Source organism: Polypterus senegalus, chromosome 15 (genome assembly GCF_016835505.1).
Source record: "Polypterus senegalus isolate Bchr_013 chromosome 15, ASM1683550v1, whole genome shotgun sequence".
In the NCBI taxonomy this organism is placed as follows: Eukaryota; Metazoa; Chordata; class Cladistia; order Polypteriformes; family Polypteridae; genus Polypterus; species Polypterus senegalus.
The window spans coordinates 808054-831719 of record NC_053168.1 but is presented as its reverse complement, the minus strand read 5'-3'; the positions used below and the strand labels follow the sequence as shown (position 1 = coordinate 831719).

Genomic DNA, 23666 nt, shown 5'->3' with positions numbered 1-23666 from the left:
ACAAACAGAACTTTTAATTAAACATTTTCTACAATTAGTGACTCACATAGAAGTTTTACAAGCCACTCTGCTGTTGGGTCAGACATTAGGCGAGTTAACTCCCACTCCTTCATCAAGCACAAGTACACATTCGCACATTTCATTACCTCAGCTGACACACACAAGCGTCCGCATCTCGGCCTGTGTCCACACCAGTGCATGTAGTCTGCATGGTCACCTGTCATTCAAGCTACTCCAACAATCTGAATCCCAAAAACAGAGACGCCCTCTAGAGCCGTATACTTCTCTGAAAGTGAGTGATGCATTGTGGGTGGATGAAAATGGAGACTTCTGTTTGCGCTCCATTTGGTTTGTGTGGATTACATGGCCTTTCCCTGACTGGATCCTGCTCATCACAACTGCTTGTCTGCAAGTTATTCTTACAGCTTGTAATGATTACCTTTGAAATGGCATCGGTGCTTTGGGTGGTCTCTCCAGTTGTCCATTATTCTTCAGGTTCTTTCACATGAAGCCTGTAAACCATAACCAGGACTGATTGAGATCATTTATGGTAGGTAGAATGCCCAGGGGTGGCTGGGTGGTCTCGTGGCCTCTGAACCCCTGCCGGTTTGATTTTGTATTTTCTGTCCTCCTGGCCATCAGACCTTACTTTATTCTTTGATTTTTAGTACTAGCTGTTTAAGCCTGTTCAGTAAAAAGCCCAGGCTAATAGAAACTATTGTTATCGTCAGAAAAAAAATTGGAACGCAGAGTGTCGGCGGTTTCGTTTTGCGGACGTGCTCACCCCCCTCGTCTATCAGCGGCTAAGCGAGTTTCTCTCTCCTCGGAGGTTTCGTTTTGCAGATGTGCTCGCCTCGCTAAGCGAGTTTGTCTTTTGGCGGTGGAGTCGCTTTCTTTCAGCTTCATGCTGTAGCCTCGCACTTCTTTCTTCTTCTGACTCGTTAACCTGGGGTCGCCTTGCCGGCTCTTTGAGTTTCATTCTGCAGCCTTGCACGTCCGGACTGGACAGACAAGACACACACGCACACTTCCACGTGTAGACGTTTATATATATATATATATATATATATATATATATATATATATATATATATATATATATATATATATATATATATATATATATATATATGATGGCCTGATCTTATTTTTTTTCTTATCTTGTAAAGCCCTTTGAGCTACACCTTGTGTATGACAATGTGCTATAGAAACAAATGCAGAGCAGAATGTCACTGCACTTGCACTCCATTTTCAGCCACTTGACTTGCCTTATCCTCTCGTGTGACTCTCAAGAACAACTCCACCTCATCATCACTCCAAAATGTTTTTTAGCATCATATGTTTCTTCAGTCATTTTAGTGTGGAAGAAGACACTTTTAAAAAATGACTTGAAATCGTTAGTGAGGATGGAGATTGTTGGCTGCTTTTTAAATGAAAACATAATAGCGTGGAGGAAGCCTTAGATGGCTCGCTGTTGGCAGGACACACAATGAGTAACACAAGGGCCTAATGAAAAATAGATTGAGGTCCCCTGCATTGCACTCAGCGGTGACTGTAAAGGGTCTGGTGAGGGTCCCAAACACTCAGCCCTGAGTGAATACGAGTAATTCTGTCTGGGCGTTCAGTTTTCTCTTTGGTCACATCACATTGTGTGTGCAGACAATGCCATCTTGTGTTTTCAAGTTTCACATTTATTTGAAGGCTGCAGTTTGCTTGATTTAAGAATCTGTGCATAATTAAGAAGCACATCACGCTTTACAGCAAAAAAATAATAACAAGAAATATAAAAAAAGACATGCGGTGCAAATATCGTTATATATAACACGCTACCTACCGTGGCTGTTCATTTGTCTGTCCAGGATTTGAAATCCCCGGTAGCTCGCAAACCATTTGACCAATTGACCTGAAATTTGGTACACGTATACTGTACTACGTGACCTCTATGGTTTGCTCTGGGGATGCTGATTTTTATTTTATTGTAGAATCAACTCTCATTCCCTACCACCTTCACCGTCACTTCACCTACCTCTTCATATCTTTAATTACTCTTGAGGCAGATTGAAGACTTAAGTGAAAAATGAAAGAAGATGTACAAAGTAATCACAACACAAACACGGACTTAATCAGTTTTAACAGAAAAGATGCTGACGAAAGAAGAGAAGACGTGGGCCGCAAGGGTGGAGAGAAGAAGAGCAAACACATCAACCTCTGAGCAAACGAATGCTGAACGTACAGAGAAAGAGGATGAAGACTCAAGTCAAGTGGATTCACTGCACGTCATCGTTACAGCAGTGCGCCGTTACTCGTGGTGTACGTATTGCTGCAACTAAAATATTTAAGCTATGGTTGAAGTCACCGATTTTTGCCAAAGTTAAAAAAAATAATAATAGATGGAAAATTTAACAAAAGAACTGAAAGTCCTAATATAAGAAATCTGGCACTTCAGTCCGTCAAACTGGAGACCTAATAACCCAGTTGTCCCAGTGTCTCGCTCACAGACACCATCATGGACAGAAGAGCCAGTGCTACAGAGTGCAGGAACCAGAGGACAACACGTGTTTGAACATTATTAAACTTTATATTCACAACTTAAAACGAGTCCTTAAAACAACACGTTGGACTGGCTACTTGGAATGGATACTGCTCTGTAACAGATATAACAGATACTCAGAAGTAATTCTAAATGTACCTGCAGGATGTAAGATTTCTGTATAAAGTGAAGAATCTTATGAGGCTGTGCTCCAATTAAGCAATCCAAAGGGTTGTTGGCATTTTACTTATTTTCTCTCTAAAATGTTGTAATGCCAAACTCTAGCAGCACTGATGGCCTCTCACCAATAAGAGAAGGTCCCACATCAAGTACAGGATTGCTTAATAGATCCAAAGTGGCAGGCCTTGAAACACAACAGCATTTTGTTTTTTGGGTGGGCAGCAGCGCTATTAGCTGTCATGTATTAAGCAGGTGACGGGGCAACACATTCCAGAAATGTAAAGAAGTACACATCTTGAATGGAAAAGGACAGAAGGACATGACGGGATAAAACAGACTCGGTCTATAAAACGTGATAACTTTACATCCTCCTTGAGCAGAATCTTAAGATCCACAAGGAAAAGGAGTGGAATGAGGAAATGTGACTTTGCTCACACCAGCTCACCTTGATCAGTGTAATGCCCAGAGCCCTCCTCGACACAGTGCCAACCATCTCGTCACACAGTTTTCGGATGAACTGATGTGGCACCACAAACACCAGCACGTCTGCATCCTTTGCTGCATCCTTCAGGCTTGGAATTGCCACCTGCACAAAAAAAATACAAAATGTATAAGCGTATACAAAGGGCTTTACTGTTTTTTGGATAAGTTACAATCACTAGGCTGTGGGAGGCGTGCTAGAAAGGATGTTACTGTACTTTGTACCCACGGCGGCCTTACAAATGATTTCAGAAATACAGACCACAGTTCATTCATGCTTTGACGCGGTGAACAATACCGTTTTTTAATCTCCCCTGCCAACTTTATTTCCTAGTATTAAGTTCATTTCCTTCATTACTCCTTTAATTAAACCTTCCCCAAATTCCCCAATAAATTCCCTCCGTTCCCTTAGCCTGTCACCCCTCTTTCCCTACCCATTCTCCTCTCTCACCACTGCAAACGTCTCAGGTCTGGTTTAGAATTTGTCCTTTCCTAGCCTTCCTTTACGTATCATTGCTCTTTTGTTCCTTTCATATAAACTCTTCCTTATTTATCAATACCGAATATTCATATTTTATCTTTTATCCCCCCCTTCTTCACAATGTCCCCACTGATCTTGAGGGCAGGCAGTCATTCATTCTGTTGTAATGTTCCCCATGAGGTGCTGCAGCCATTCTTGTCCCCCCACCCCTCAAGTTTCCAGTTTAGTAAAATGTTATTTTAAGTGGTAGTCAGACCAGTGAGAATGATGTCAGAGTTGGAAGGAGTAGCGGATTCAAAACTAAAAGATCACCAAGAAGGTGCAGAGATAGAGTAAGAGGTATCTGTACTAATAAAAGACAAAGCCCTCACCGACTCACTCACTGACTCACTCACTCACTGACTCGTCACTAATTCTCCAACTTCCTGTGTAGGTAGAAGGCTGACATTTGGCAGCTCATTCCTTACAGCTCACTTACAAAAGTTGGGCAGGTTTCATTTTGAAATTCTACGCGTAACGGTCATAACTGGAACCTATTTTTTCGTCCATATACTATAATAGACTTCTGCTCGATGCCCGTGGGAGGCGGAGTTACGCCTCTCACGTAATTTAGTGCCTGCCCATATAAGGCCGTCCGTCAGCGGCAATCCAATAGAAACACTGCTGCTAAATATTCACGGGTGAAGGACTGTGCTTATGCAGACGAAGATGAGATGGTCAGGGTGGTGTTTGGCACAATCTCAGCGAAACTGTGAGAGAAAGTTTTAAGTGCCGGGTCTTAGGTAACATTAAATACAGCCGTGGACATCGCACGAGATGGTGCCACAGCTGGGAACCTTCGATGCACGTACACCGAGCGGCTCACGTGAACTGACGCAGTGCGCAGACAAAAAGCAACAGTTCCAAAGAGTGCTGAACAAAAACCAAATTACACAATTGAAAAGGCAGCAAAAAATATGAAGCGTCTGACACATACAAACATATTCATAAGTGCAGCTACTGAGGAAACAAAGCACACGGTGGAAAAAGTCAATATCAGCTAAAGAAAGACAGTGTAAAAAAACCCGTGCATGCAGTGTGTCGGGTCTCAGATAAGAGGAAGACGAGCTGTTTATTGATGCAGTAAGAAACGAATCGATGAACGAAACCTCTTATCTTTACAACGATTGCCAAACACGGAATGTAACTTGAACACAACACATCCTACAAATACGAACCTGATTGAAAGAAATAATGAGAATCAAATCATTGATGACAGCAACATTCAATAACACTCACAAAACAAATACTGTATATTGACAGTCATGTTACGTTATTTTTAAAATGTTCCCTTTTCTTTTTCATAGCTTCTTTAACATACTACTTCTCCACTGCGAAGCGCGAGTGTATATATATATATATATATATATATATATATATATATATATATATATATATATCCCAATCTACATACGCTCAAATAGACAAACCACATGCCATGGCACAATGGAAGAGGCTTCACCTCTAGCGCCGACGTCCGAGGTTCGATTCCTGAGAGGGGGTGCACTGAGTATGTACGCCTGATGACCCCAAAATTAGGACGAAACACGTGTCGCGTACTCTTTGCATTATTTCACAGTAAAACTATTTCAATATACATATATACATACATATATATACACACACATACATATATATCAGCTCTTCCCAATTCATTTTAGCCTCGCACCCCCTTGGTCTGAGACGTATGAAAAAGTATGCGGTTAACGCAGAAAGACAGATCACCAATTGAAGCTTTATGAATAATGGATACTTTATTCGCCATCAATGATTGTTTTGGTAAAGCCATACTCAGTGTATTCATTAGATGAACGGTAAAAAAGTAAGAGCGAGGGAAACCACAATAGCACGCGGGCTCGATGCAGTGCGCGTCAACTCAATCTGAATTGCGCAATCTCATTCAAAAAAATATATCTTTTCAAGTTCTATTTAGTCGACACAAATATCTCTGGTTGGAATATAAGGCGAATTTATTCTTTACATTTCTATGGTGAAGAAAAATGTATGCAATGATACCTACATTTAACTTACATTCCTACCAAAGGCATTTCTGTCGACTAAATAAAAATTCCTTCTATTTAAAATTTAAAGAGAACTTGAACAAATACGATAGTTCATAATATCCACGCAGACTTGCACATGAGAGCGGGAGTCATCCGTTTTAACAAGCAGCGTATTGCACTGATACGAAATAGCCTGCCCATTTAATTATTTAGGGATGGATAAATAAATTAAGATTTTGTACAAATAATGTTTTTCATTTTTCTTCCTTGATGGATTCTGGCACCCCCAGCAACAGTTGCTCATGTAGCACAGTGTAAAATGTTATCTATAATTTTATTTTTTTTTTGTTATAAACTTCCCCAAAAGTGTTGATCCCTGTAAATAGTTTATAGTATACCAACAATATAATCTGTTGTAGCACGAGCGTTAATTAGCGTCACACCTCACAACCTGCGTGCACCACGTTTTTGGCTCTAACGCCAGAAGCGCGGTGGACGCTGTAGGGGTAGGTTGTGGTTTCAGTTTCTTGCCCGATATTTATTTATTTATTTTTTTTTCCATTTACTTTGTGTTAATCATTTATAATCAATTTAATTTATTATTTAATAGGCAGAGGGAAGTAGACGTGTATGTGACGCTCTGTCTATTTCTTTCCTTTTGTTTTGCAAAGGAGTTTACTGGAGGAGGAAAATAAAAGCTTGTGTTCTAACCCAACGTGCCTACGTGATAATTATTTACACAACGCAGGAAAAAGCAGAGTTGAGTCGGTTACACTCGCACCCCAAAGAGTGTGTGTGTGTATATATATATATATATACATATATATATATATATATATAGTGACAGAATTAGGGTTTTCTCACACCCTTGTACCCTCAGACCACTCATCAGACACCAGATAAAAAATCCAATTAATATTTATAATAATAATAATAATAATGTGCACAAAGCACGCTCCTCTCCACAATTCTCAATAAACAATACAATAATCCAATAACCAATCCTCCACTCTCAGACGCTTAGCCACCCTGCCTCCCAACTCAGCTTGTCCGTCTGGGATTTCCCACAGTCCTTTATACTGCTTAACCCGGAGGTGTTTCACCCTCTCTGTCCATGTGACCTGGAACACTTCCGGGTCAGATAAAAATTCCTTTTTTCTTCACCCAGGAAGCACATCGTTCTCACTGTCCATGTGACTATGACGTACTTCCTGGGCGTAAGGTAAATAGTCACTGGGCCTCCCTGCAGTGACTCCTGGCTGCCCCCATGGTATCCAGCAGGGCTGTGAATAAAGACTCCAATGTCCATAATGCCCTGCTAGTCTTCGGGGCACCTCCATACTGCAGGGAGGGCTCCACTTAGCGGTGTGGGGGTACTGGCTGGGATGAACAGCTGGCCATACATCACAATATATATATATATATATATATATATATATATATATATGAATATGACAGCAACACTCATCACTCACAACAGTGACAAAACAATTACATTGACAATCATGTTACGTTATTTTCAAAATGTTTCCTTTTCTTTTTTCATTACTTCTTTAACACACTACTTCTCCGCTATGAAGCGCGTGTATTTTGCTAGTCTTGTATATAAACGTCTACGCATGGCAGTCGGTGTGTCTGTCTGTCTGGCACGGATGTGAGAGGTGGAGTCAGGGTGAGAGCTCCGCCTCTGAGGAAACTGAAAACTCGCTTAACCGCTAATAACACAAACGAGGCGAGCACATCAGCAAAACGAAACCTCTGAAGAAAGACAAAGTCGCTTAACATCGGCAAAACGCCATCCTTTTAACTTTTCCTCCCACCGCTAATACACAAACGAGGACAGCACATTGGCAAACCAAATCCTCCTAGGAGTGAGATGCCCAGAGGAGTTCCTTTTAATTACCTGACGTCTCCACATTTCAATTTTCTGACGATCTCAATAGTTTCTAGGACCCCGGGCTTACACAGCTAGTAATTTATAATCGGCAAAACGTTTTCATGAAGCAACGCTTATTTAAAAAAAAAGAAACTGTCCTATGTGACTTCTTGCCAGAACGACGCCAAATTAAACAGAACACAAACAGCGTCACTTAAAATCAGTGCACACTTTCAAAAGTACTGAATCTACTACCTACAAATGCACATGAAGGAAATCTCTCAACGTTTTGCCGAGTCCAGAGCTACTGCACTTTACAGATGGCGTCCCCCGTCACACGCGTTTGTCTTTTAATGGGAGCACATAAAGGGATGCAAGGTGTGAACCTCCATTGCCAACTGATATTGATTAATCAGTAGCAGGTCAGCACTGAAGACATGGCAGCTTTTACCTGTGACAAGATGTGATAAATGTGGGAAGAAATCAATTGGCTCTACATGTGCCACTTCACACCCGGAGCCTGAAGGTGTGAAAATAACTCAGAGAGTTTGCCCTTCAGTCCAAATCTACAACAAATCAGGAAGTGTTCAAAAAGCCTGATCTACAGTAAGAGAGACAATGAGGCTCTATGCACTTAATTTAAAACTATTCAATTTCCATATCAAGTACCTTCCCTATTAAGTTCTTCATCATCACAGTTCTTTGTAAAGGTCCTTAACTCCACTGCACTCGTGTCCTCTAGTTTATCCACGCTGACAGCCACTCCTCTAGCTAGCAGCCATATTCTTTTGTCCCATGCAGGGCTCAGCTGCTTTTTCTTCCCCACCAGTCCCCAACATCTTCTCTAAAGCACTGGTCCCAGTCTGGAGGTGGACTGAATAGCCTCTTCTCATTTGTCAAATTTCTTATGTATTTAAAAGTCTTACTTCCCCTGTGTACCAGCTCTGCCCATCTATGTGGCCATTTAATTGCTGGTGTGGGTTACTGTCACATGTGCCCATCGTTAAGTCTTTCACAGCTGTGCTAGGACACCTTCTGGCAGCCCACCTCTTGTCTTGTCAACATAAACCTTGTGGTGTTTGTACCCCCAACTAATCCTGATGACATGAAGGGGGGCACCAGTGTAGCTATGGTGACTTTTAACTTTGGGATGAGCCTGATCAATTCAACCTGTGCCACTTCACACCCAGAGCTTGAACGTGTCGAAATAGAGTTAAAAAACACTCTTCAGCCTGCAAAGATGCAGGACCATAGAATGCTGGGCAGTCGGATATTTAGTACAACTTTAGATCCACACATGTATGCTGCTACTACTACAACAACAACATTTATTTCTATAGCACATTTTCATACACACAGTAGCTCAAAGTGCTTTACATAATAAAGAATAGAAAAATAAAAGACACAATAAGAAAACAAAATAAATCAACATTAATTGTAAGTAAAGACAGCAGAAACTAACTAAGCTTAAGAAATCCTTATCTCCCCTTGGCTTTTCTGATCCCACTTTGCCAGAAGCTGCTGATGAGAGCACAGTCACACATTTCATACGTCAGGGCTGTCTGGAACTTTGGAAACACCTGATGAGATAATTTTCATTTGATATTTTCACTAGGGACCCTCCCCTCCCCCCGCTTCGCTCACCAGCCACTTCACGTCTCTGCCACTCTCGCTGTGAAGAGGGGAGCTGAACGCACCCCAAGGAGACGCAGTCGCTCCTCCCAAACCCCCTGTTAAACGTGATACAATGGGAAGCAAATACAGTTTTTTTTAACCTCCTCTTTGCTCAGTCAGCTGCTGCTTCTCGTGCGGTGCGTCAAACATTTAAAAGCCTGTACAGCAGCATTCCTACTTTTTGTCCGTTATTTACAGCCCCGGGAGTGGTTAAATGTTTTGGCACAAAGTTCTTGATATTTTTTAGTTTATAATTTAAAAACGGAATAAGAATCTGAAAATCTAACAACATCACATTAAAGTTCGATAAATTCTGAAAAGAATGATACCAAATATATATATGTAGGTTTTAAAATAAGCCTGATTTAAAGCGTGACAAAAAAGTCACATAAAAATGTCACATAAAATCATTGCACTTTCAGGCTTAGGATTATATATAAGACTAGCAAAATACGAGCGCTTCGCAGTGGAGACGTAGTGTGTTAAAGAAATAATGAAAAAGAAAAGGAAACATTTTAAAAATAACGTAACATGATTGTCAATGTCATTGTTTTGTGACTGTTATGAGTGTTGCTGGCATCAAGGATTTGATTCTCATTATTTCTTTCAATCAGGTTCGTATTTGGAGGACGTGTTGTGTTCAAGTTACATTCCGTGTTTGTCAACCGTTGTAAAGATGACAGGTTTCATTCATCGTAGTGTTCACTACCCAAATCGCTACTCGTGAATCTAAGATGTTTAACAGGCATTCCCGGTATTAACTTGAGGATTTGCCTGCTAGTATTTAGTGGCAGCGTGTCTATGAACGTAATTTAAACTTAAGCTTTACACCTTGCTTTCCTATTAATATGTCCTCAAAGGCTTGTTCAGCGTCAGAGGGTTGTTCCTTTCTTACTGCACCAATAAGCAGCTCATCTTCCTCTTTATCTGAGACATCACACACTGCATGCACGAATTTACCACATTTTTTACACGGTCTTCCTTTAGCTGGACGTTGACTTTTTCCACCGTGTGCTTTGTTTCCGCAGTAGCTGCACTTATGAATATGCTTGTATGTGTCAGGCGCTTCATATTCTATTGCTGCCGTCTCAATTATGTAATGCGTTTTTTGTTCAGCGCTCTTTGGAGGTCTTGCTTGTTGTCTGCGTACTGCGTTCACAGTCAGTTCACGTGAGCCGCTCGGAGTACAGGCATTGAAAGTTCTCAGCTGTGGTTGTGCTATCTCGTGCGATCTTGCGATGTCCACGGCTTCATTTAATGTTAGCTAAGTCCCGGCACTTAAAAGCTTCAGTCACATTTTCACTGAGTTTGTGCCAAACACTAGTCTATCCCTGACCATCTCATCTTCGTTTGCATAAGCACAGTCTTTCACACGCAAATATTTATCGGCAGCGTGTCTATTGGATTGCTGCTGACGGACAGCCTTATATGGCCAGGCACTCAATTACGTGGGAGGTGTGACGATGAGGGATGCAACTCCGCCTCACACGGCGACCGAGCTGCAGGCTATGGACGTATATATGTACATAAGTAGGTTCCAGTTATGACCATTATGCGTAGAATTTCAAAATGAAACCTGCTTAACTTTTGTAAGTAAGCTGTAAGGAATGAGCTGCCAAATGTCAGCCTTCTACCTACACGGGAAGTTGGAGAATTAGTGATGAGTCAGTCAGTCAGTCAGTGAGTCAGTGAGGGCTTTGCCTTTTATTAGCATAGATAAAGAGAGAGAGGGAGTAGATTAAAAAAATCCTTTTCTTAACCCTAACTAGCTATTACTTTTCTAAAAGGAAGGTTCTCCAAGTATAAATTGATGATGCATGAAAACAAATCAGTAAATAAGGATTGTCACATCTGTGCAAAAATAAGAGAGCCATTTCACTGAATACCCCTTGGCACGTCCCTTACCATCTATGGCAGCAAGCTACTGTAGGAATACTAATCCGTTCTTCACATCTACATTTGCTGAACATTTCTCATTAAACTTTGCCATCTGTTCCAGATGTGCTTGATGGTTACAAGGATGGCCCAATACTGCTACGTGGGTAGGCCATTCCAAAACACCAAATTGTTTCTTCCGTTTATTCCATTCTTTGGTAGTTTAGTTGAAAAGGTTGGGATCCCTGGGATGTTCAAGAAACATTCTGTGCTAAACTTCAACTTATGGAGGCCAACATTCTCCTCCTGTATACTTCTGTAAAAGTCTGATGCCAGATTACCCACCTCCATGGGCACAAACGTAGCGACAGTAAGGGGACGGGTATTTTAACGGTACACAGCCATAGATTTTTGACAAGACTCCCATTTTGTTGTAGTGACCAAAAGGAAACTTTTCAAAAGCAGATGGGGAGACAAAACTCTTCCAACAACCTACTGGGTGGGTCTTGAAGATGAATCTTTTTCACATTATATGAGCATGGATGTTTTTTACTTGAGGAATATTTATTTATTTATTATTTTTTGCTGGACACCCTGCAATGAAGGCCACTACTGCTGCTCAGCATGCATTATAATATTTATGGATGACCACAGCCATCAGTTACAGACGTGTTGTCTGGACATCCACATCCGCTCGCTTTGGAGACGTCTTGAGAGAGATCATGTTGACAGCTGTTCACATTTAGGCCATTAGATTCTCTCCATTTGCAGATTACGTATCTTAACACTGGTTAATGGACTCCCAAACATATTGCTATGGTTTTATAATACCTGCCAGACTGCTGAAAACCTCTTAATGGGGAAGCATCTCATTAGACTGTGGCATGGTGAACATTACACTAAACTGCATGAGGAAAAGTAAATTAATAATAAGAATACATTTATAAAGCACCTTACCCATGTTCAAGGTGCTTAAAACAAAATGACACAAACAGCGTCTGCAGAGAACAATAAGCACAGTACAGTATATACACAAGTATTAACCAGAATAAAAGAAAGAGTAAACCAGAGTATAATACTAAATTAAATACTAAAAGAAATGCCTACACAAATCCCATTACTTGTGATATAACACACACACACACACACACACACACGTTACCCTGAGAGAGGTCAACTGAAGGAAGAGGCAGACTGTTAAGTTACGGTAAACGCCTTCTCAAACAGTTGAGTTTTAAAAGAATGAATGGAGTCAGGGGCAGCACGGTGGTGCAGTGGGTGGGCTGCTGCCTCGCAGTTAGGAGACCCATCTGGGTTCGCTTCCTGGGTCCTCCCTGTGTGGAGTTTGCATGTTCTCCCCGTGTCTGCGTGGATTTCCTCCCACAGTCCAAAGACATGCAGGTGAGGTGCATTCGTGATCCTAATTTGTCCCTGGTGTGCGGGTGTGTGTGTTTGGGCCCTGCGGTGGGCTGGCGCCCTGCCCAGGGTTTGTTTCCTGCCTTGTGCCCTGTGCTGGCTGGGATTGGCTCCAGCGGACCCCCGTGACCCTGTAGTTAGGATATAGCGTGTTGGATAATGGATGAATGGATGGAATGAAGTCAGCTGATCTCATTAATTTCAGGAAGTCACTCCAAAGTCTGGGCACTATACAGAGCTGAAGGCCCTGCTGTCACCCACAGAGTGCAGGTTAGTGTGGAGCACAACAGGATGGTCAGAATCAAAGGACCTTAGAGGGCAAACAGGAGCAGAGTGATGGAGAAGGTCACTGATGTGGTCTGGTGCAGCCATTTAAAAAAATCCAAACCTGAAATCTCTCATTCGGTGCCTTGAGCCTGCTTGATGGAGTGCTGCTGACGTGGTCATCCTCCCAACAGGTTCTCCTGTTTAAGCAGACTCTGTTAGAGTGACCGCTTGGTTCTTGCCAAGGCCATTCTCGCTTGGTTACTCAGTTTAAATGGAAGGCCAACTCCAGGAAGTCTCCTGTAGGTACCAAACTTCTTCTGTTTCACATTTCTTGAGTTAACTTTGCACCTGGGAACACTCGGCGCCCTACAATGGTTTTATGCCCTTGCCCTGATCAATGCCTCACCCAAATCTGATTTGCAGAGGTCTACAGAGAGTTACTTGGCCTTCATGGCTTGCTTTCCATCTGGACATGCAGTGTGAATTGCAGGACGTCCTAATCACACTTCAGTTTGCCACAAGTGGGCTCCCCTCAACACATCTCAAGGAGAATTGAAGCCAACAGGATGCACAATTTGGAGTGACGCAGCACAGGGTCCGGATACTTCTAGGTTTTGATTTTTAACAAATGTGCAAACTTTCTAAAAACATATCCTTCTCTCATGAACTAGGTATGTGAACTTTGTGCACAAGCAAATTATTATTTCTACTATCTATTTTTATTCATAGAGCAAGTCGTCCAAACAATATGTCTAATTTTATTGATATTAACCCTCTGTTTGGGGAAAAGTACAGCAAGGGCTAGTTTTGATTAAATGAGGATTTCACAGTAAAAACGTAACAACTAATGATGTTTAGCAAATCATCAGAGACAACTTTATTATTCTCATGATCTCTGGTTTTGATTTTTTTTTTTTTTAACATGATTCTTTGGTTTTAAAATATTTTACAGGCCAAGTATTCTGCTGGTTATGTGTATTTATTGCGTTTTCAATTACATTCTCCCACGACATTGTGATTTTGTACGGACGTCGCTACTCTGAGACGCAGTGTGTCCGTCGGTGCTAAGCTGTGTCTATGAAAGGCCAGTCAGGACGTGTGCAGTGCGTGACATCACTGGGGCAAAGGTAAGAAAGTCAGCATTGTGCTCTTTCTGATTGTCCAAGTTTACGGATTCAACCAGATAACCTAGCATTATTATTGTGGAAGAAAAAAAGACCTCTGGATGTTACTGTAATTTCAAATGTTTTAGCTCAGGTTCCTTCTGATACTGATGCTCTGCGCAAGAAAGGACAGAGTCGACTATACTTCATTAGAAGGCTGGCGTCCGTCAACATCTGCAATAAGATGCTGCAGACGGTTGTGGTGAGCACCTTCTTCTACGCGGTGGTGTGCTGGGGAGGCAGCTTAAAGAAGACGGACGCCTCACACCTGGACAAACTGGTGAAGAAGGCAGGCTCTATTGTAGGCACCGAGCTGGACAGTTTGACATCGGTGGCAGAGCGACGGGCGCTGAGCAGACTCCTGTCAATCATGGAGAATCCACTAAACAGGATCATCTCCAGACAGAGGAGCAGCTTCAGAGACAGACTGTTGTCACCGTCCTGCTCCACTGACAGACTGAGGAGACCCCACACTATGTGACTCGGGGGGTAAACGTTAACATTCTACAAGGTTATTGTCTGTTATACCTGCATTGTCATCACTCTGATATTTAATATTGTTCTTATCAGTGTGCTGCTGCTGCACTAAGTGAATTTCATAAAGTATCCATCTATCTTATAGTGCCTATCTATCTCTCTATCTATCTCTCTATCTATCTATCTCTCTGGCTTATGTTTGTTTTCATTTTGCTTATCTTTATCATTCATTCTGAATTTGAATCATTTAAGGTGACTATTTCTGTTACTATTGTTCTGTTGCTTTACTGTTTCTGACTCATGTATTGCTATTGTAAAGAAACAGCACATAAATATAAAATATTCTTATTATATTCTTACCCCAAGAGGTGGGTGAACCACTTGCATCACAACTAGGGACAAACACCATAAAAGGAAGACTGGGATGTGGAGCCCCTCGCAGTTCACTGAATGCAGTTTGTTGCAGTTAGGATTTCAGTTTGGGAGTATTGCCATTTACGTTGGGTGTTTTTGCTTTCCCCACCACTGTTTTTGGATTACCATTTAGTATATTGGACTGGGACTGGCCTCTTTGTTGTTCTGTTGAGCATTTTGTTTTGTTTTTGTTAATAAATCTTCCTTTTATAAAGATTCCTTATTGCCCATCTCTTTTCAAGCCACGGCTTTGCAGTAATCCCATACCTTGTGGCCGTTTTGATTATACCTTGGGACTTTTCTTATATATATTTTTGAACGTCTGAATTCAAAGCCCGTTTGTCCCGGAGCAGGTCGAAGCCAGCCAGTTGAGCGGTGAACCTTTTCTGGCCAGCACTGTTTGTATTTTGTGTGCTGCACGCACAGCAGTTTTGATTATGATTTTTGCCTTCTAATTTGTCTCTGGCTATGGACTCTCCCGTTCCATTGCGTTACTATGGTCTTGCTCTTTGTTTAGTTGCTCCTTTGTCTGTTGACTCGGTTACACCAGACCTGCCCCACAATTCCTATTCCACGTATTAACTTCTGCCATCCAGTACACTTATTGCCCAGGACAAGTACAGCAGTAGAAGTAAATAAGTTTGAGGTTCATCATAAAGGCAAGACACGAATAACAATCCTAAGAAAATCAATTAACTTCAGCTTTCCCTACTAACATATCTAAAAACAATCCACTCACTCCAAGAAGCAATAGAAAGAAACGGTTAGAGGAAGTCCTCGAGTTACTGTGTTTCGATGAGCACCAGATCATCTGTTAAGATCTGCTTTTAATGATCCCGTTACTGTGGGCGCGTATTTAATGTAAGCACACAGATGAAGTGATTTCATCCCGTTGCCTGTGCTAAACGTAATCCAGCATGGCAGTTACCTAGCAAAAAAGAAAGCTTACATTCTGCAGTGCATGCAAAACTGACCCGTACGGCTACTTACCACGTTGTGTGGCAGCTTGTACCCCGGCAGGTACTTGACATTCTCATGATCCGTGTTTATGATGTCTGTCAGCTTCTTTCCATTCACCGTCTCTTCATACACCCACATGTTTACAGTGGGGGCAAACTTTGGCACTTTCTGCACATTGGTGCCAATTATCCTGGCAATAGCTGATCCCCTGAAACACAAAAGAAGTGCAGCAGAGCATAAACACTCTGAAGGCCCTCGCCTGAGAACATTCAAACCAGACATGAAGATAACAAAAATAAACAGGCCCAGGTGAAGAGAAGCCCATGCAAATCCTCCAGCTGTTCCTGGAAGCCCTTTTTGTTGTAATGAAGAACTACATTTACTTTACCAGATGCCATTCAAATGACTTCATCCATTGTCATACACCACTTCTAAATTTCTGCTTCTACAAATATCATCGCTTTCTAAGGTAGGAAAGGTCATACGTAAAGGAGAGGGGATTGTGACTAATATTGTGTGCGTGTGGAAGGACCTCCGAGGGTAAATTAAAAGGGGGCGTCTGGTGAACACACTCAGTCAGGACACAGCAAATGAGCTGCGATGGCAGAGTTGTGCTGCTGGTATGATGGCACATTCTGTGTACAGGTTGGCACCTGGTGTGGCAGTCCCAGTAGCTGAAGGAGACGCACCAGTGTATCGACTGTCTACGTGATGCGCAAGGACATCAAATGTGAAGATGTGTAAGGAGCATTCCACTTAGCCAGTAGTCAGGCCTGACATATGACAGGTGCACAAAAACAAATGCCAGGCACAGAATCTTCATCCACTGAAAATACTTAGCAAACAATTCCACGTAGCATTCGGACCAATGATGGAAAAAATGCTCCATTTTTGAATCTGTGATGTTGCTAGTGTTTCGCTGGGTATGGATGACGTTTTCAAACTGAGCTTCCTGTTCTATAAGGAATTAGCAGAGAACCGTAGTGACATCGTCCACCGGGTGTCACACAGCAGAACTAGTGATGGACTGCGAGAAAGTGCAGCACTTTCACAGAAGGAAAAAGCAAATGGACGGAGTATGTGAGAAGGAGAAGGGAATTCTACTGAGACAAAGGAACGCTAAGCAAGTCACGCTTGATAACAATGTGGACCCACATGACTGGCTCGCCGAGGCAGGGACCAAGCAAGCTGACAAGCCAACATGGCAGAGTATTTGACTGAGATGAGCAGAGAGGGGTCCGCCCGTGAAACTGCAGCGTGTGTGTGTGTGTGTGTGTGTGTGTGTTAGTAGATTCCCGCTCACACCGAGTGTATGAAGGGTTACTTTGAACCCTCAATAAAACAGAGTTTTGACATCCAGGGTATAAAGCTTGTGAATCTTGAATTCATGTTTAACAAGACCAAATGAAGCGCTCATATTTCATTGGCTCTTAAATGAAAACAAGGCAGGACTCCTGACCAGTGAATGTGGGGACGTGGAAGTGTCATCCTGTGGGTGAGGGGGCTTCATGTTTGTGGATTCCACTTATTTTCCAGACTTACTAATGTAATATTTTAGCACAAGGTACATGCGTTTTGCACGTTGTGAGCCTGCAACTGGATGACTTGCCATGTGGATTCTAAACACGCGTAACCCTGGAGGTTTTCGTGTGCGTTTTTGATACCGTTTGCGGTTGTCCAGTGTTGGTCACCATTGGGTCCCATTCTATTTGAAACTCTGTTATGTCCGTTCACCGTGAAAACCCGAGTGTGACGCTAATACAGTATAGTACAGACAGATACTGGGGCAAGATTCCCAATGAGCTTTAGGTATGAACCACAATGAGCAATAGGCCAGCGAGTTTCCATCCATTATCCAACCCGCTATATCCTAACTATGGGGGGAAAAAAAAAAAAAAATAGGACTTTAACAAGGTTTTCAGACTGTTTCTTTAGTTTTTTTTTTTTCGGACGTTCCTCCGTTTGTTTCGGGTGCAAGTCGCGTGTAACGTTCCACTTTTAAAGACCGGTGTTTTAAAGGTGGCACCAAAGTTAAACGCAGTCACGGGTGCCTGGCAAGGTCGAAAGACAGCAATAGGAGTCGTCTAGGTTGGACTAGTAGTGAACGTGTACCGTCATGTCTCCGCTTGCATCTTAGTAACCTTAGTAGCCATTTTATTAGATACTAGCCAACCCGCGGCGTACCCTACGTCGCATAATCAGGCCGGTTTTTAAATGATTTTTAAGCACAGGGAGAAAATTAACATTAGAAAAATCGGTAATGTAATAAATCAGCAAGAAAAGCAACATTGTAACAATGCACGGAACGAACCAACACACCATCGTCCGTGTGGCGCTTAGGGTGGAACGGGAGGAGAGGAGAAGGACGTCCACTCTCTTCGTCCGTCATGCTAGCCTGCCGATTTCTCGTCCAGTATGCACTGCCTGCTCAACTTGTCACTCGAGTCGTTGTCGTCTTTGTACAGTCCAGACGCACTTGTGACTCACGTAGACGTTTCATTGCTCTGTGTGGTTTTGGCTGCCTTTCTATATATAATCCATCAAGACACCCGACCACGGTGGTAGCGAGGTAGGAGGGCGCTGTGTACAAAGTGCAGGAGCATCTGAGAAGACGCATGTTTGTCACGGACGCGAATTGCTGTATGTAGCGTGTAAAACAGTTTGCTATGGTGCACGCGGTGGAGCGTCGTAACCGAAAACTCGTTTTTTAAAGACTGCTCACTTCATTGTGTATACGACTATAGGTGAATGAAAAGATGTAACTCTGGAGAGGGCAACATACAATACAGCGTTTTACACGCTGCATACAGCGATTCACATTCACAACAAATATGAATCTTCTTAGATGGTGCTGTCGGGTCCACCCACGCTCTCGAAGCACACACACTGCCTGGTCATGTGCCCGCTCGCAAGAGCAACTAACAGAGACCCATCCACCGAGTCTAAGACCATGGGAAACCCCTCGGAAACTGTTTTACACGCCGCATACAGCGATTTACATCCGTGACAAACATGCCTCTTCTTAGATAGTCCTGCCACATCCACCCTCGTTCTCGAAGCATACACACCGTCTGGTCATGTGGTGCCTCTGTGTGAACCGGTCAGGCACAGAGAAGGTCAGCTGCCGAGAGAGCGTCTCGACTGTTGCAGGGCCTGCATCGGTGAAGCAGGTGAGACGGTAATGAAACAGAGGCGCAGGGCTTATTGGTTTTTAAAGACTGCTCACTTCATTGTGTTTTAACCTCAGTTGTAAAGGAACGTTTTAAGGATCCCATGGGATACCCCACGCAAACCGTTTTACATGCCGCATATGGCGATTCACTTCCACGAGAAACACGCCTCTATGAACAGTCAACGTGGCTCGGAGGTACAAGAGGCCTTTACGACAGACGAACATAAATGACGCCGTTATTTCTGTGTCGTCGTGTCCGAGTTGGTGGGCGTGGTTCTGCGAGTTGTCGTCGTATCCGATGGTCTTAGAGTTGGTGGGCGTGGCTTCTCCCTGCGTGCGCCATAGGTGTCTCACTTGTCGACGGCTTAGTGAATCCACGCCCCTTCCGGCGGGCTTTCCATGGGTGTCCTGCCTTAGTGAATTATGTATATAGATAGATAGTTTGATTTTTACTTGACGTGTATGATTTCCCCAGCAGGCCCGCAAGGGTACCTCCCTATATTTAGGCAAGCCGACCCTGGCAATGGAGAAGCCTTGATAAGTACAGTTGTGGTCGCGTGGTGGGGGGGCGACGACCGTTCAGAGACAATTGAGAAGAAGGGCGGCACCCGAGGGTGTGTGAGGCACGCCAGACTAGGAGGTGCCTGGTGGCTAAGCTGCTGGTTGATTGAGGAGAGGGTTAGGCTCCTGGGATTTTTATTGTGTTTGATTTTAAGGTCCTTCCATGGACTTGACGTGAGTGACTGTGTAGATGGATATGAGGGTAAGAGCCTCTGTTTTTCTTTATTATATTTGTTTTGTCACAGGATTATTTACACAGTTTTTGCACATCTTTTTACATCAGCAACTGTTTTCTGTTTTTTTTTTTCCTCTTCTCTATCGTTTTTTTGAACATCTGCCTCTCTTATTATCCTGGTCAGTCCCAAACTACTAGCAGGCCATCTGCTTTAGTAGACGGCTTGTGATACGGAGATTAATCCTTTTTCTCGGTCATTGCTACAAACGACATGGGGTAAGTAACGTATCACCAAAAATCAAATATTTGAGTGGAGCTTTCCTTTCATATGCCACACTGCACTGCACGAGGCGAATGACCACATTACTGATGCTCTGTGCTATTAAGCCCGAGAGCAGCAAGCGTCTGCTACATGGCAGTATGTGACTAGTGGATGCAGTAAGTAGCACCTCAACTGAAGTGATACCAAAAACGTCAATAGGCCAGGATAACTTAAGGAGCGCACATCAAAAAAGGCTGAATGGAGCCGTCAGCTCTGCTCTGACCTCAAACACAGCCAGCTCACTACAGAGGTCAACAGTATCTAACAGACTGCCATGTTCTTTCACAAGAAAACGGGCACTTGGACCACTTCTGCTGTTAGGAGAGGGTTACAGTTTTACCGGCTGTGCTGAATATTCCTTCAGATGGTGCGCACAATCAGGAAGCTCTTTTCTGGTGTTTGCCACTAAATGAGCAGATTTTCCTCCCTGTCGATGGTTGACGTGAGTGGCGCTTCTTCACTTTTCCCAGTCAAACTCCCTAACAGCATTTTATTCGGCAGAGAGGGTTGTTGTACGGGGTGAGCCAAACTGAGGTAGCCCATTTCTCCAGGTGTGAGGTGTGTTGAGGTGGCTGGGGGTCCTTTGACAGGCGATCCCCTGTAGTTCTCAGTCGGCCACATGCCTTGGTCTGGTGTGCGCCGTGCCGTCGAAGTGTTCTTCAGAAACAACAAATCCATCATCGCTACACAACGCGCCTTCTGAACGCACTTCAGCATTCCTCCTGACGGTGACAATTCTAAATTTAGACAGACGGGTCCAACATTGAACTGAAAATCTGCAGGCCGTCTTCAGAAGCCTGAAAAGCTGTAAGGGCGTCCATTCTGTAGTCTCCTAGACGTTCAGCGCACTTCTGTCTCAGGCGTTTACAACACGTCTTTGATTTTTCATTTCCATCCATAAACTCGCTGAGAGAGACTGGGAGAGCCGTAGAGAGAGTTGTGTACCAACTTTCTGCCAACCGTTCATCGAGATGCCATCGTCATGTGACGTCAACCACGAGGCACATTTCCATTTCAATGGTTGCGTAAATAAGCAAAAGCCCACTTGGGCTGAAGCCGACCCTCGTGAACTTCAGAGACCCCTGCATGGTGAGCACACGTGTTACAGTTTAGGGCGCCGTTACAGAATTGGGCATTGTAGGCCTTTACTTTTGCGAGGAGGACGAGGAGGAGCTACGGTCGCCGTCACTTCAGAACGTGACATTGAAATGCTAGAGGACTGGAAGAAATGGATGTGGTGGACGCCAAAGGACGGAGCAACAGCTCATACGGCACAGAGATCCATGCAAGTTTTGTGGGAGATGTTTCTGGGGAAGCTGATCTCCCTGCGCAGCGATGTCGGGTGGCCTTCACGTTCGTCTGGTCTCGCCTTGTGGGGATATCTCAAGTCAAAGGGATACGCACACCCACCTCAAAACCTTGAGGCCCTCAAGGATGCTGTTAGCCACAAAATCACTGCTATTCCACTTGAAATGGCCGAACAAGTCATGCGGGCGTTCAGAAATCGTCTTGAGGACAGTATCGCAAATGATGGCCTCCACCTTGAAGACCTCATTTTTAAAACACAGTGTAAAACATTCTATTTTGTATCCCCTTTCTCGTGTCATAATGACATTTACTTGATCTTGTTGCGTTTTGTAGGAGAAATGTTTGAAATGTGGAACTTCTTTTTGGCTCACCCTGCAGTTCTTCTCTGGGCACATCTCGTGTCCTTGATGACAGTTAGCCGTTTTTCCAATGACATGGCATGCACGCTACAACATCTCAACCAAACCCCACTTATGGAACAGAATCGAGTGGATATCATAATCGAGAGGTAATTCAATCCTCGTATCGAACAGGCCTACTCCCTGTAACCCTGAAATGGCTAAGCAGCCCTGAAAATGGACGGATGGAAGCTCTCATATCAACAAGACCCACACTGTGTGAAGTGCGTGAGCCCTGCTAGCTTACACCTTAGAACGACAAGCAGTATCACCACGTAACAATGGGTTTATGACTGACGAGTCCTCACACAGCACCTTCTTCAAACTCTTTTCATACATAAATGGCAAAACAACTTCATTATAGTCAAATTCTATTGGAAAAAAAAGGAAAGAGCAGAAATGGAGAGAGACCAGAAATTCAGGTTCAAATTCCTGAAGCGCCGGCCGGCTGCACTGCCCCCATGGCCCACGTGTGGGACTGTAAAGCAAAGGCTGCCATCTCGATCTCCACTGCCAACTCGTGGGTTAGCGAGGCATTTAAAGACAATACCACGCCAGACAAACACGCCATTCCAATTAGACGTTGAAACAAACAGATGAATCTACAGCAACGGGTGAACAGAAAACTCGTCACGCAGGACAGAGAGCGACCTTCAGGCCGAGACCCTGGGCTCACAATACAACGGTAAGAAATTCACCTCTGGCGTTCCAAATAAAGGCAGTTAATCAAGTGGAGATGAGGTCTGGTAAGACGGCTATCATCCCAAACTCACAAAACGTGCCGGTGTGGGATGAAGAGGATGATGTGAATCCCATTGATCACATCCCACAATATTTTAGGTAAAGTCATTTCTGGTAAGAGCAGATGGTGTACCAGGTCGGCTCCTGAAGTCCTGTTTGAATTCGCTCTCCGCAGTTTGACAAGTGCTTTTTAATGGCATCGCCCCTGAGCTGGGCACACAGTCCATCAGCAGCTGAGGTTTCCAGGCCAAACAGTCTGAATGCCTACAGGGCACTGGCACTCGTTTCTAGTCCTTTCAAGATAACCAGAATCTGCTCACTGTGTGTGGGAGATCCTCCACTTGTTATCTTCATACCCCTGGTTTGTGTGTCAGAGCGCTGGGCCTCGGCCCTAAGCCTACTTCTTCAGCATTCAATACCATCCGGCCTCACATACCGACTGACAAATTGAACTTATTTATTACCTCACGGGCCCAGGACTTTCTTGTTAATAGTTGACGATAGGCACGAGCATGTCAGATTACACAAGTGCGTGACAACTTTCCAGCACAGATATGCGCGCCTCTTTTTCCAAAAGCCAATGGAGTGTTGCCCGATGGTGCTGTACGAAAGGTAAGCTAGTATAGTGACTTCAGCCAAATTCGCCTTTCCTTTATTTTTTTTGTCAGTCTGTTGTGGTACACAAAACATCAGACAAGATGAGCTTCCCTTCAGTTTGTGAGGTCCAGAACACCCGTGGCTCCTGATTCCTTGTCGCTTCATTCAATGGTTACCAGCTCTTGTGCACACGGAGCCCACCACTGCGATTAAAGACAAAGTCAAACCCGGGGCGAGTTGTGCACAAGTTGCACGAAGTTGTTTTGTATGTCAGGCTAGATGACGGGGTCCTCACAGGAGTGTGACAGACTGGGACTGCGGGGCTTTTGGACGACACAAACTGAAGGGAAGCTCGTCTTGTCTGAAATGTCGTGTCTTATGTACCACTGCACAGTGCAAAAAAAAGAAACAATGGGCAGAGATTGCAGCTCAACCCGCAGCACCTGTTACCTCCTCGTACAGCACCGGCCCCCTCAAGCAGCACACTATTGGGTGTCAGAAACGGTGGAGAGCACGGCCGTGCCGCAAAGATGAAAGTAATTTGACATGCCAGTGAC

At 43.6% G+C, this 23666-nt stretch overlaps 1 protein-coding gene across 1 annotated transcript in view; it reads right to left on the bottom strand.

The window, feature by feature from the left end:
* The window catches only part of gpd1l (glycerol-3-phosphate dehydrogenase 1 like), a 92971-nt gene that overhangs the window by 39879 nt on the left and 29426 nt on the right, over positions 1-23666 (bottom strand). The window contains exons 2-3 of the mRNA XM_039737633.1: positions 15866-16043; positions 3156-3296 (exon numbers count right to left, since the gene is read on the bottom strand). Of these exons, the coding sequence (XP_039593567.1) occupies positions 3156-3296; positions 15866-16043 (319 nt within the window). The remainder of the gene's footprint in view (positions 1-3155; positions 3297-15865; positions 16044-23666) is intronic.